The 14,039-nt window shown below is 40.1% G+C and overlaps 1 protein-coding gene across 2 annotated transcripts in view; it reads right to left on the minus strand.

Moving 5' to 3' along the window:
- CDKAL1 (CDK5 regulatory subunit associated protein 1 like 1) overlaps positions 1-14,039 on the minus strand; it is a 393,962-nt gene that overhangs the window by 267,164 nt on the left and 112,759 nt on the right. For both annotated transcript variants that reach the window (XM_061346396.1, XM_061346397.1), the window contains 2 exons: positions 12,923-13,019; positions 1,206-1,254 (listed from right to left, as the gene is read on the minus strand). In XM_061346396.1, the coding sequence (XP_061202380.1) occupies positions 1,206-1,254; positions 12,923-13,019 (146 nt within the window). The remainder of the gene's footprint in view (positions 1-1,205; positions 1,255-12,922; positions 13,020-14,039) is intronic.

A 14,039-nucleotide genomic window follows, 5' to 3' on the forward strand; every position in this document is an offset into this window, starting at 1 on the left:
CTGGAAGAGCCTAGCTGCATTCTCTTAATACCCTCCCTCCACAAAGGTACATTGATGAGATCCCTCTGAACCTTCTCTCCAAGCTGAACACCCCCAGCTCTCTTAGGCTCTTATGAAGCATCCCCATTTCCAACACTTTGTTATAAACACTGTGATGATTCTGGGAAAACAGATTGGCTTATTTAATAACAAATATGAATACACTGAATCATTTTCTTCTTCATTTGTATGGTACAATATTCAAAAGAAAAGATAGATGTCATAAGGTGAGGATAAACTAGGAAAAGCTTTGATTGAGAGTACATAAAAGTACAGGTCTCATTTTTGAAAGCATCCAAAGTAACATGAAATCTTAAGGCCTTCAAACCACAAACTCTAGAAGCCTTCCACCACACTACACAATTTCTTGATAGAATCCTTTTTCTTTTAAATTTTTGCTCTGTTTCTACATATTCATGCTGTACTTCAAAAACATCATACTTCAGCATTAAGGTTACAGGCAATGTCTTGTGGACTAGACACTTGTTTATATTGAAAGTACAGCCAATTAAACTAAACCTTGTAATTTAAAGCTTCATGGAACAGCAATTTTTACGGCCTGATAAGTAATGGAGACAAACTTAGGTAACCCAGAAAGACCCAGACAAATATATTTATTTAATAGCAAATATTTACTAGTCAGGCTGCAGAAACAATACTGTCTTTTCCCCCCTTCACTGCAAAGTACTGAGTGTACACACACACGCACACAGCCAGAGAGAACAAGGAACACAGTTACAGAAGAACATTAAACCAGCAGATAATTTATCTGTCCTGCTAAGGAAGTCTCAGGGAAGTGAGCCAAAATGTGAAAAGAAGAAAACACGGGAGGACTAAACATAAGAGATACAGCACTGCATTAAGATTGCACAGAAACTTTAAACAATACACTACATCCACCTACACGGATGCAACTTAAATGATTTCTTGAAGTCTCCCCTAGATCATTTACCATGAATCCAACAGGCCACAAAGCTCCTGTCAGAAAAGATCTTTGAAATTAACCACTTACACAAAGCATACACAGCAAAGTATAGCACTGTCCAAACATTTAGATACAGAAAAAAGCAAGAATTAGGTTGATAACGAAAGTAACAGCAGCACTTCTGCTAGCTAATGTTTACATCTTTCAGACTAGCTGCAGTTATTTCAAGTGTGATGCTTACCTTTAATAGTTTCCTCCACAACTTCTACTACACGATCTATCTGTTGAACCTAAAAAAAGTCAGAAGTTCAGTATCTACGTAGTCAACAACTGGACATACTTTATATAAACTCTTCTTATGTGTGCTCTCCTGAACCAAGGGGAAATAAAGAGTCTGGGGCTATGTTTTTAGACAGTTTTTTTCTGTGCATCTTGGTTCATTTTCCAAAAGTAGCTTTAAAACTCACCATCTAACTTAAACCAAATTTTGTCCTCAAAAATAGCAACTGTAAGTTCAGCAAAAAAATCACCAAATGGTTAAAAAAATTCACAGCTTAACTGCTGTTCATGGTCCATGAAGGGTAGTGCTCACCCAGGCAGTCAGTACCTGGGTGGCTCAAACAGCCCCCAGGTGGCTCAAACAGCCCACAGTCTCAACATCAAATTAGTAGGTGGTAGAGAACACAAGCAGCTGAGGATATTGTGAGGGCAGACTACAGGGGAGAAAATTAAGTACTGTAGGGGAAAGACACTGGGATATGGGAAGAAATTAAAAATGCTGTGGTCAAGTTTAAGGGAACAAGACATAGTCCTGGATTTACAGCAAGCATTCCATTTGGAAATGGAAGGAAAAGCCCCAGTGCTTTTCACAGGACAGAATAATATTTAATGAGTGTGACATGGCATCTCCAGCAAAGACAACAGATTGATGTTTTGTTATGTCTGCCAAAATTCACCCACAATGTGATAAAATATTCAACTATATCTTATTTGATATATTATTATTTATTTAAAGTTAATAGCCAATATACTAGAGATGTCAGTATATGAAGTAGACAGAATTAGCGTTAACACTGCAAAATTGAACACACCAAATTCTTGAACCTGAGATTCTACCTACAACTTTTCTCTAAACCACCTATTGTATGTAATGTCTACTAATATATCCCCATAGATTTTGACATACAATGCAGGAAATGATACTCTGCCCATTTAGATTAGTTTATAATTTTCCCACAACATTCCTTCTTAAACACTGCTTCTTTAATCTTTACATTATATGAACTAGACTTAGTATGATTTCTACAGTCATTTCCTTGGAGTTTCTTTTCTGATTTGTTTCAAAAACAAGCTGAAAAGCACAAGTTGCAGAGGCTTCAAGAGCTGAACCTGGTCTGCAACAAGGAGCTTGGAACTTGGACCCCTTGCATCAAAACCATTAAGTCTCTCTGCCCTTAAACCGCCAAGTTTGTCATTTCCTGTAAACGCATGTTTGCAGTCATCTCTATTTCACATTCATTTTCCAATTGGTTTAATAGCAGTAAAAAAAAAAAAGCTCATCTGTAGCTGGTGTTTGATATGGAGTTCCCAACAGAAGTCAGTGGGAGTCTGTTCCTTTCCTTGTCTGGCTGTTGGATCAAGTCCATGTAGAACTATTTTTTTTCTTAAACCTTTCGAAATGCAGCCTTTTCAAAACACAGATCTCTGCCGCTTCATATTTCTGAATACAGCATATTAGTTACGAGTTCTAGAACATAAATTATTTAAAGTATCACTAATATGGGCATTTTATACTCTTATTAAAAGATATATATTTAAATCCTCTGCTGAAATACAAGCATTCATATTATAAACATATGTCAATATTTAGCAATCTACTTTTAAAGAAAGCCCACTTAAGCAGTTGTGTGGAACATGTGCATATTCACATTCTTGTGTGCCTATCCCTTTTGGATAAAAGTTAAAAAACTATGACCTAAGATACTTACATAAAGACTTTCTACTTGATGTTTTAAAACCAGATTTGAAGATGCAACTTGAAACCAGAAGTGCACACATTTAAACTACAGACAGAGAACACAGTCTGTGGCAAATACATTGCCTAAAATATTATTGCTACACGTCTCAACACTAAACTTTAAGTTCATAATCATTTTAAACCAAGAGAAACCTAGCTGGTTCATAACCTGAGCCACCTGATTATTTTCTGTACTGTACATAAGAGGAATTTGCATAGCTCCTGCATTAAACCACCTGTTAAATAAAGATGCAGAAAGAACAACCAGTATATTGTATTTTTATTTAATTAGATAGATTATTCTGAATATATCTGTCAAGAATTCAGTTCAGGTAAATAATTAAAACTGTAGGTCGAGAGATGAGATCTGTGACTAGAAATGGATGTTTATTCTGCCTTACATGTTACGTCCCACATTAAGTATTTTTCATTTACGATTATTGGAAATATTTGGCTAAAGCCACAAGAGCTCAAGAAGAAAAGATGGAATACTTCCCATCTTCATTTATGAAGATAAAAGTATTTTAGTAAAACTGAGGTGAATCTGGACTAAGATGAGGGAAGGGTTCAGAGGATTACTCTTTGGAAAAAAGGGAGGAAAAAAGAAAAAGGAGAAAAAAAATCACAAAGTCACGGTAATTAAATTTTATGAAGTATACAAAGGCTTGCAGGATTCTTTTCCCCACATCTCACTAACTTTATGGATAATTCTGTTCTGGAGTGGTATCAAAGGCATCTGTAAACTTCTTAAGCAAAGACCCAATAATGTCTCCATCAGGAAGCCTATGAAGCACAGAGACATAAAAGTTCTTAGTGGCATATGAAGAGAAAATACCATTCCTCAGCGTTTCTTTGTAACGAGTCTCTACAAACCAAACCTTCCAGACTGACAGCAGATACATTACTGCTGGATGTAGTTAGTACACCATACTTGGCGCCACAGATCTTGTGAGAACTTGTTCGTAGTATGGGCATATACATAGGAATTTGTCCATCACAAATGGTTCTCCATTAGGACTCGAGTAGAACAAAAACTAATGGCAGAGTGGAGCAAGCAGCTGAGCAGGACTACACTGATAATGCAGAAATCTGGACTGAGACTATAGGACAAGAGCGCTGGCAAAACCCATCGGATGAGGAAATTTCTGCTGAGGAAAATTCAAATGAAAAAAGAGGCTTATAAGAAGTGGAAGGAAGAACAGGCGGCCTGGGAAGAGTACAGGGATGTTGTTTGAGGAGCTAGGGACCAGGTTAGGAAAGCTAAGGTGCAGTTAGAATTAAACTTGGCTAGGGATGTTAAGGATAACAGGAAGGGATTCTACAGGTACACAGCAAATAAAAAACAGATTAGGGAGAACGTAGGCCCCCTCAGGAAGCTCTTGGGTGAACTAGCTACACAGGATTTGGAGAAAGCTGAGGTTCTGAATGAGTTCTTTGCCTCGGTCTTCACTGGCAAAGGCTCTGACCGCACCACCCAAGTCTTGGAAGGCAGACACAGGGACTGTGAGAATGAAGACCTTGGGCCCACTGTATGAGAGGAATTGGTTCGAGACCATCTTAAAAAATCTGAACGTCCACAAGTTCATGGGACCTCATGAAATCCATCCGCGGGTCCTGAAGGAGCTGGCGAATGAACTTGCTAAGCCACTGGCCATCGTATTTGAAAAATCATGGCAGTCAGGTGAAGTTCCCAACAACTGGAAAAAGGGAAATATAACCCCCATTTTCAAGAAGGGGAAAATGGATGACCCGGGGAATTACAGACCAGTCAGTCTCACCTCTGTGCCTGGCAAAATCTTGGGAGTAGATTCTCCTGGAAGACATGCTAAGGCACGTGAAAATCAACAAGGTGCTTGGTGACAGCCACCATGGCTTCATTAAGGGGAAATCCTGCCTGACCAATTTGGTGGCCTTCTATGATGGGGCTACGGAAGTGATGGACAGGGGTAGAGCAGCTGACATCATCTACCTGAACTTGAGCAAAGCATTTGACACTGTCACACACGACATCCTTGTCTCTAAATTGGAGAGACATCAATTTGATGGATGGACCACTCGGTGGATAAAGAACTGGCTGGATGGCCACACACAAAGAGTTGTGGTCAGTGGCTCAATGTCCAGCTGGAGACCAGTTACGAGTGGTGTCCCTCAGGGATCGGTGTTGGGCCCAGTCTTGTTTAACATCTTTGTCGCTGACGTGGACAGTGGGATTGAGTGCGCCCTCAGCAAGTTTGCTGATGACACCAAGCTGTGTGGTTCGGTTGATATGCTGGAGGGAAGGAATGCCATCCAGAGGGACCCTGACACGCTTGTGAGGTGGGCTGATGCCAACCTCGTGAAGTTTAACCATGCCAAGTGCAAAGTCCCACACCTGGGTCGGAGCAATCCCAGGCACAGCTACAGGCTGGGCAGAGAAGAGATTCAGAGCAGCCCTGCGGAGAAGGACTTGGGGGTGTTGGTAGACGAGAAAATGAACATGAGCCAGCAGTGCGTACTTGCAGCCCAGAAAGCCAACCGTATCCTGGGCTGCATCAAAAGGAGTGTGACCAGCAGGTCGAAGGAGGTGATCCTGCCCCTTTACTCTGCTCTCGTGAGACCTCACCTGGAGTATTGTGTGCAGTTCTGGTGTCCTCAACATAAAAAGGACATGGAACTGTTGGAACAAGTCCAGAGGAGGGCCACGAGGATGATCAGGGGACTGGAGCACCTCCTGTATGAAGACAGGCTGAGAAAGTTGGGGCTGTTCAGCCTGGAGAAGAGAAGGCTGCGTGGAGACCTCATAGCAGCCTTCCAGTATCTGAAAGGGGCCTATAGGGATGCTGGGGAGGGACTCTTCATTAGGGACTGTAGTGATAGGACAAGGGGTAATGGGTTAAAACTTAAACAGGGGAAGTTTAGATTGGATATAAGGAGGAAATTCTTTCCTGTTAGGGTGGTGAGGCACTGGAATAGGCTGCCCAGGGAGGTTGTGAATGCTCCATCCCTGGCAGTGTTCAAGGCCAGGTTGGATGAGGCCTTGGGTGATATGGTTTAGTGTGAGGTGTCCCTGCCCATGGCAGGGGGGTTGGAACTTGATGATCTTAAGGTCCTTTCCCACCCTAACTAGTCTATTCTAGTCTATGTGGGAGTAGTCAATGCAAGAAACGTACTGGTCAAAAAAGCAAGCAAAAAGAAGAGAGTTGTAACAAAGCATGACGCCTGAGTTGAAACAAAGATGAGGAAAAATCTTTGAGCTTTCCTGGTGAGATCAGAGCTAGGGGTAAGTACAGATCAGCTATCACATGTATCCAACTCTTATATACACATGGCAGATAATGGGGGATCCATGCTAGGGCTGAAGCTGCAGGTCACTCCTGAACACACAACTGCAAGCCAGCCACATTTCAAACCAAGGGCATGCCAGCACTGCACTGAGACAGAAGCCTTGAGCTCTCCAACTAAGCACCAGTAATTAGAGAAGGAATACAGAAACACACTCATGGCTCATTTGTCATCAGATAAATTCCCCCAGTTCCCTTTGTGCTGTCACAATCCCATTCAACAGATGACTGCGAGATGTAAACAGCCCTAAGACATGTCTGTAATGTGCTATGTCTGCAGTCTCACACCAGGTGGTCTGCGAGTGCAGACAGACATGCACGTTGAGGATGGTCACACAAATTCTTCCAAGCTCTCAGACATTATCCAAGTTGTCTCAGAACCAGCATTAACATCCCTGAACAGTTTTGCAGATCAGCTCTAGGAAAAACAGCCTCTAACAGAGCTCCTATAAACTAAATGCTCTTAATGGGCAGTTAAGAGAGAGGTTGCACATTCACCCCCAGCTTTTGTACTCCATAGAAGTTGGTTGGCAAGCCTCAGCTCAAAGAAAGCTATGTAGAAAACTGCAGCCGCGAACCTATCATGAAAGTAAGAGAAACTTCCTGATATTCTCTCCAGATCACAAGATTACAGAGTAATTTCTGTGTCTGACAAGCCATTTCTGTAAGCCGTCACAAGGGATCCACATCATCCAGCTGACAACTGTTGTTTCTCCTGGGGGACTGGGATTAACCTGGTAGAATCATCAGCAAATAAAAATGAATCAGAGATAAAAGTATGAGATCTCTGATACATGCCACCACTGGCTGCACAAGAAGGTTGTGGTTTCACCCTCTGATGAGTGTCAGCTCCCAGAAACTGACAGTTACCACTGCTGGTTAAAAGTAGCAGCCAGGTTTCCAGCCACAATCAGCCTTCTCTGGGCCCCTTCCCAGGGCAAATGCAGTTGCTCCCTTTCAGCATCAAAGGAAATGTCTTTTCCACTATAGAAGGTCTGAAGGTTAAAGGTTCTCTGATATTGACACGATAGCACCAACTCTCTCCGGATATTCCTCCCAGAGCCTTCCCCAAAGGCCCTTTCCCTTCCCTGAGCTTCCCAGAGGTAGCACAAGCAATTTGTAAGCACATCAAGTATCAGAAAATGACTATCAAAAACATCTTGAAGACAGTAAAGGCAGGATAAAGACAAGAAATACTGAAGACTATGTTTATTCAATGTTTATTGAAAAAACTCTGCCAACCAAAGTAAAACCCAACAACTCAGCCAATGGTTCTGAGAAACTGAGGAAAGGGTACCCACAATATAGGAATATAGTGAAGGACAGCAGTTTGCTTGCACAGCATGAGGTTACTGCTGGAGGAAACCATCAGCACTCAGCTGCTTCTGAACACCCTGGAAGTAAACATAGATAAAACTTTTCGAAATAAAGAAATTTCTTTTTTTTCCTCATCTAGGAAAACCCTAGGTTAATTCCAACCTGCTATTCATAATCCTGAAGTTTTTAACTCCCATTCACCAACCTCACCTTCGTCTCACCTTGTTTAGGCAGCTCTGTCAGATGCTGGATGTTAAAAGCCTATTCAGCCTATCCCCTCTCTAAAGCCAGTAAAAGAGAAATACACAGCTTCAAAAGTCACTTCAGATCTTCTAAAAATCTAGATTATTTCAGAGATAATTATCTCCACTGACCATAAAGGGAGCTGAGCAAAACAGAGTCTCAAATTACAGCACTTAGGCAGCATAAATCCAGGCCTGAATACATAACTTCAAAAGGCATGTGATTAGCCACTCTGGCTTCAGAGGGATAACATCTGTGTTTAAAACCCTTACTGACAGCACTGACCATAGTAATGGGCAATATTCTTGTTTAGGAAGGTATTCTGAGAGCAGGCTCTACACAGACTTTAAAGGGAAGACTACCCCACAGAAACATGTAAACAACTGATTTTCATTGCTAAACACTGACGCAGCTCAAGTGTAATTCTTATCTAAATTAATCTAAATTAATTCCTACACCTTTTGATTCATGGGACAGTATGTAACTGCTGTGGAAATTGATAGATTCTATTTGCATGTCCAATTCTCAGCTTAAAAGCAGGTGCTTAACTGGAATAATTCTTTCCTGGCTTTCCAGGTTCAAGCATCATATCTGAATATCAGCATTGGCAATTCACAAGCCAAAGCCGACCAGCTGAGAGGTACTGACTGAGCATGAATTTTGCATTAAATCATTCTTGGCTATAAGTTACAGAACAGTGTGCACCTGTTCCAAGGCTTTCAACAGGCTTTCCAAGAATTCTGCTAATTCAAATCATTCAAAACAAAATTCCATCAAATTAGCCTTTCATGAAGTACACAGTGGATATTTGCATTTATGCAAGGCTCTAGTTTAAGGGCAGCAGAGAGGCTTTCAATATTTAACGCAGTTTGACCACACAAACACCGCAACGTAGGGAAGCATCATTATCTCTGTTTTCCAAACATCATTGAAGCTTGTATGAACTGAACATCAGTAATATCGTACAACACATCATCCTCATTTAGGACACCAAAGCAGTAACAATGTACAAGCATTTGGCATCTCAATACAGTCACGCTGCTTTTTCTTTTACAATGGCACTGCTAAAGCCTGCTTAATGGAGGGGTTTACAAATGGAGACCTAAAAAGCACATTGGTGTAAACCAATTACAGATGTACAGCTTGACACATCAAGTGCTTACTCTTCATAATGTACTTAGCATTTTTTATACTGAATCATCTGCTTCATAGCAGTGCTCCTAGAGTTAAACATGCTGCTACCACTTTTCAGCACTTCCACTAATCACTCTTGCTACTGGATATTAAAAAAAAATTACCTAAAGCTCACCTTACAGAATATAACAGCCACAGGAAAAGTGTATTTGGAGAATTTAGAAAAGGTTATTCAGGGGAATGCAGGAAGCCCTTGCAGGGAAGTTCTCATGGCTACATGTTTCTCCTGGAAGCAGTGCCTTCAGGGTCAACCAGGCCAAAGCACATGCAATAATTTTTACCATGCACAGGACCTACAGCTTCTGACTTTGGTGTAGCAGCAGAGGGAGGATTATAGCCTTGGCAATACTGGATATATTTTGTGCAGATAAAAGAATAGGCTGAAATTTGTCCTTTGGAAAATGGCTGTATGGCAGAAGATGACAGGTCTTTTGCATCAGATGATAGATACATTAGGAAAGATGGATAAGGAAGGAGAACTGGGGTTCTCACTCAGGAAGAGATACATTTCTGTAGCTACTGCATGCCTTTAACAGGATACACGTGTGCTAAGCCCCATGTTTTCAGTATGCCCAGTAATTTTGATGATTTCAAAGTACAGATACACAGGACCTGTGAAGACTTTTAAACCCTATGATCCCTCAGAAAACTGGTCAGGGGTTCCAACACACAGCATCAAACACCTTCAAACTCCAGACAAGTGCCAAAGAAACAAAAGGTTTTACCCCATACCAGTGGTTCAACTTACCCCTGGGAACAAGGGGTCTGCATGCTCTTGTAGGCATTTCAGGAAGTGAGAAAACCCTAGAACTACCTACATTCATGAGTCCCAGATCATAAAATGTCTGCTAATTCTTTAATTCCCCCTTGTCCCTCCCTTCCCTATAATCCCGTGAAAACAATCACTATAAACAAAGTCACATATCCTTCTTTTTAGCAATTTACAAGTGAGGAACAACTCCTAACTGCAAGAGTTGATTTCTCTTTGCAATACCATACATGCACTTGAGTTTGAAGTGGGTACAATACTCCAAACATGAAGGTGTAAGCTTTGGAAACCACCAAAGTGTAAATGGCTGTGAACCTCTGTAATGCATCATTACGTGTTTTGTGTGCTTTCCACACTTGGCAGGTTTATTACTACCTAGACCTTCCCCTTTCCAGGAAACAGCCCCTTTACCTTGCCATGTTATGCTATGGTTTGCCTTATATACAGCCTCTGGCAAAACCCTACCTCACATTATTTCTAAAAAGTGGTAATGACTTTAAAGAAACATAAAAACACAGTAATGTGTATCACAAATGGTAACAACCATGCGAAGCTGCCCTTCCTTCCCTTCTGCCCAAGTCAAGGAATAAATAAAGAACAGCTGAAGTTTGGTCCACTATTTCTCAAGTGCAGACCAAAACAAGCCCATGTTACCAGGATTTCTCTGGTAGTTACATCTCAACTCCCTCCTCCATCATAACATGAGCAGAGAAGCCCTCTGACACACTCTGCCTTCAGAAAGCTGCCCCAGGGGAGTTATAATTGCTGGTAAATAACCACATTCTCAGCACTGTTCTTCAGAAAAAAAGAAAAAAAAAGAAGGAGAAAAAAAGAAAAAGCAGAGCTTACATAAGCAGCAATAAATCAACTGTATCTTTGAGCCAAGTTGAAGATGAGACCAACCTGGTGGTAAAGCAAGATTTCCAAAACTGTACACTTGGTGCTTAAAATTTTAAAGCAGAATCAGTATCATACTGCCAACAGAATGTTTTCTATTTCTCAATTCTGTCAAAACTTCGTTTCAAAAATATTTTTTGCAATAGTAAGATAACAACTCTTATCCCTTACATGCAGTCACCCCCTCACACACAGTCTTTGTAAAATGAAAGGAAATCTTAAATATACAAACTGAAAATATGGACAGTATCTGCTCTTAGCTTTGCTTCTGTTAACAGTTATGCCTAAAGTTTAAGGCCTTTCCAACCTAAAGCATCTATTAGTTAAAGCACAGTAAATTTTACCACAATGACAGCTAGAAGACATTGTCCTACATGGCAAGGATCATGTTTCAGTATTTTCAGCTCCAGTCCAAAAGGACTTGGGAACACTGCAGTTAACAGTGTACTTCAGCTCCTAACAGAAATCTTTCTTTCTGTAATGAATACAAAACTACAAATATTTTTCACTGAACACTAGTTCTAGGTACCAAAATTAAGAGGCTAATTTTCATAAACTGTGTTACCTAGAAGTGAAAGTTGAAAGTAAATAAACAATGATTTAAAAAACTAAGATCAAACTTCAGCTTCCCTAAGTTTCTTGTGTTAAAATCATCAAAACTGAAACACCAAACTACACTCTTCAAAGGACAGTGACTCACCTTTTTCTCCCTCGATTTTCACATGTCTAGATATCTTTACATTTACTGTTATGACCAATTACAAATCACATATGACTATGCTGCTTCTGAGCAAAGCAAAATCCATTCACCATTTACTTTGTTTTTCTTATCCTGCTGCACAAAGTATAATTAGCCAGAGTCTTACTGATAACAGAGCAGCACAGTTCTCTTGCATATATTTGTGTAAAGTAAGACAGTAGAGTGGCATGGAAAGTTTGTTTCTTCCTTTAAACTGTACCTATACAGTGTGGCATTTTACAGTCCGTGAATACCATTTCGGGGCACTGAGTTAAGTTTATAGATGTTAACATCACTGAGAATGGCAGCTGGGAAAAAAAAAGGCGGGGGAAATAAAACACTTTGAGTGACAGCAACCATGAAAAGATTCAGATAGCACAAAGCCCATCTTTGTAAAGAATTCTAATAAATCAGTTAATGGAGCCATCTTCTTCTGAATTCCAAACAAACTATTATCTTACTTCTAAATTAGCTTGAACCACTACCTGGTATGATCTTGTAATCAAACGGAAAGCTTCAGAATGTTTGTGTTGTTCCTATCTTAGTTTCAACCTGAATTCATGACACTTAAGTGGAAACACATTGACCTCTTTACATTTTTAAAATGCAGAAATGATGCTGTACAGTCACCTGCTCTGACTCAGCATAGTAGAGAACAGCATCATTGTCATTCTCACACACTGAACCTAATGACACTGCTTCAACTCAAACATGCCTTTTATAAATTAATCAAGTTTTAATCTAAAGGCTTGAAAAATGAAGAATCTTTGTCAGCTTGTGCTTTGACTCCTGGGTTTTCATGATTGATTTACAAAGGTGATTCAATTATACAGTAGTACTTCACCCCAGAGGATACTGAAGGCACTTCGCTAACTAAATGAAGTCAAAAGCTTTCTAGTTATCATTTTCAAAGAAAACACTGGTAACTGCTTAACAATTCAGTCACTGGTGGATTTAACTCTTCAGACTGCCCCAAATTTCAACAAAATAATCACTGTTATTTGCCTTTCTGCTTAATAGTGTAAAGTAAAAAAAAACCACAACAAACCACTCACCAAACCCCCAGATGTGCCTGTATAATTTATATGATGTGGTCTTTTATCCTTCTTCCACTAATTTCAGCAAAGAGTTTATTTGCTTTAAGACAAAGAAATACACCATGATATTTTAAAGAATATGGCAATAGGTATCTTCATTATTCTGGATGAAGCCTGAATGTTTTTCAGTTCCACCAAGAGTACCCCTCTCCTTCTCCCCTCATGCCACAACCAAACCAAATCAGCCTGGATGAAAGAAGACTTACATGCTGCATAATGCAAGATGACTTACTGGGGGAGGGAGGTGGGTACCAAGCTTCTCTGCTGCTTTTTCTCAGAGAAAGACCACAAAGTCTATGTACTGATATTGGCATAATGACAACATTTATGAAAACCTTTAGTTTCTAGTTGATAAAGATACATACCCCTATAATACTCAAGCCTTTTAGATAGTCTTGACGAGGTTGCGCTTGTGGCACACAGCCTGCTAGAACCACTTTCTTCCTCTCTTGTTGGGCTTTCCTAAAGAAGGACAGACAGTGTGTTAATATTTTGAACACTGATCATTTTCAGGTTCAAAGTTTAAGTTATTCTGCATGAGACACAGGAAAGCAACTACAATTCCCAAATCAGAAGTAACTTGTCTGAACCTCAGACATAAAACAAAGTAACACACCAGAAGAATCCCATATATGAAGCTATCAGGCCACAGCACATATGGCTCAGGCTGGAAAGCATCTACAGAGACCATTACCACTGTATATCTTAGACAAAAGCACAACCTTGAAACCTCTATTTGTCACACTGATAGCAGAGAATCTGGTCAAGAAAGGTGGAACAGAGATATTAAGCACAATTCAAGAAAACTTATACAGAATGGAAGGGAAAGACTACACAGGTAAGAGCTCACAACACAAGCATGTATGTAGCACTAGTAAGAAAGGACCAGTCAAATCATGACTTCTGATGTTTACTTGAAAATGTTTATTTACTTCTAAATGTGCATTTACTGAAAAAAAAGGTTAAGTGATTGTTTACTTAAAATCATGTTGAGCATTTTCAAGCTTTAGCTGCTTGCCTTTGGCAGAGAAACATTTGTCTCGATGTTAACTTAGAAAATTCCTTAGCTTTGATGCTACCTTAGCACCAAGTAGGAAACCAAAACACAAAGATTAAATGGCTTAACACTGTTCATTTTGTTAGTAATGTTTTGACTCACTTTGAATTCAACACTGAACATCAAGCCATCACTGAATCTTGAAACTACAGGAAGCCCTGAACAAAACTACCAGCTGCATACAAAACAGTGAGATGCAAAACCTGCTTGTGTTCACTATACTATGAAGATCATCCATTAACACATTAACCCAACATGACTGCCACATTATAATGTGCAAACCAGTGAAGAAAAGCAGCACTGAATAATTTTAGCAGAGTTGCTAGGTGTGACATATTATGAGTTGCTCTACAAACTATCTTTCACAGTAGCATGCTGTGTCACAACCTCCTGGCAGACTTCTGTCAAACTAGAAACCTTGTAAA

Source organism: Neopsephotus bourkii, unplaced genomic scaffold (genome assembly GCF_033783945.1).
Source record: "Neopsephotus bourkii isolate Nb327-2 ecotype Australia unplaced genomic scaffold, CSIRO-AGI_Nbou_v1 NB_272, whole genome shotgun sequence".
Classification (NCBI taxonomy): domain Eukaryota; kingdom Metazoa; phylum Chordata; class Aves; order Psittaciformes; family Psittacidae; genus Neopsephotus; species Neopsephotus bourkii.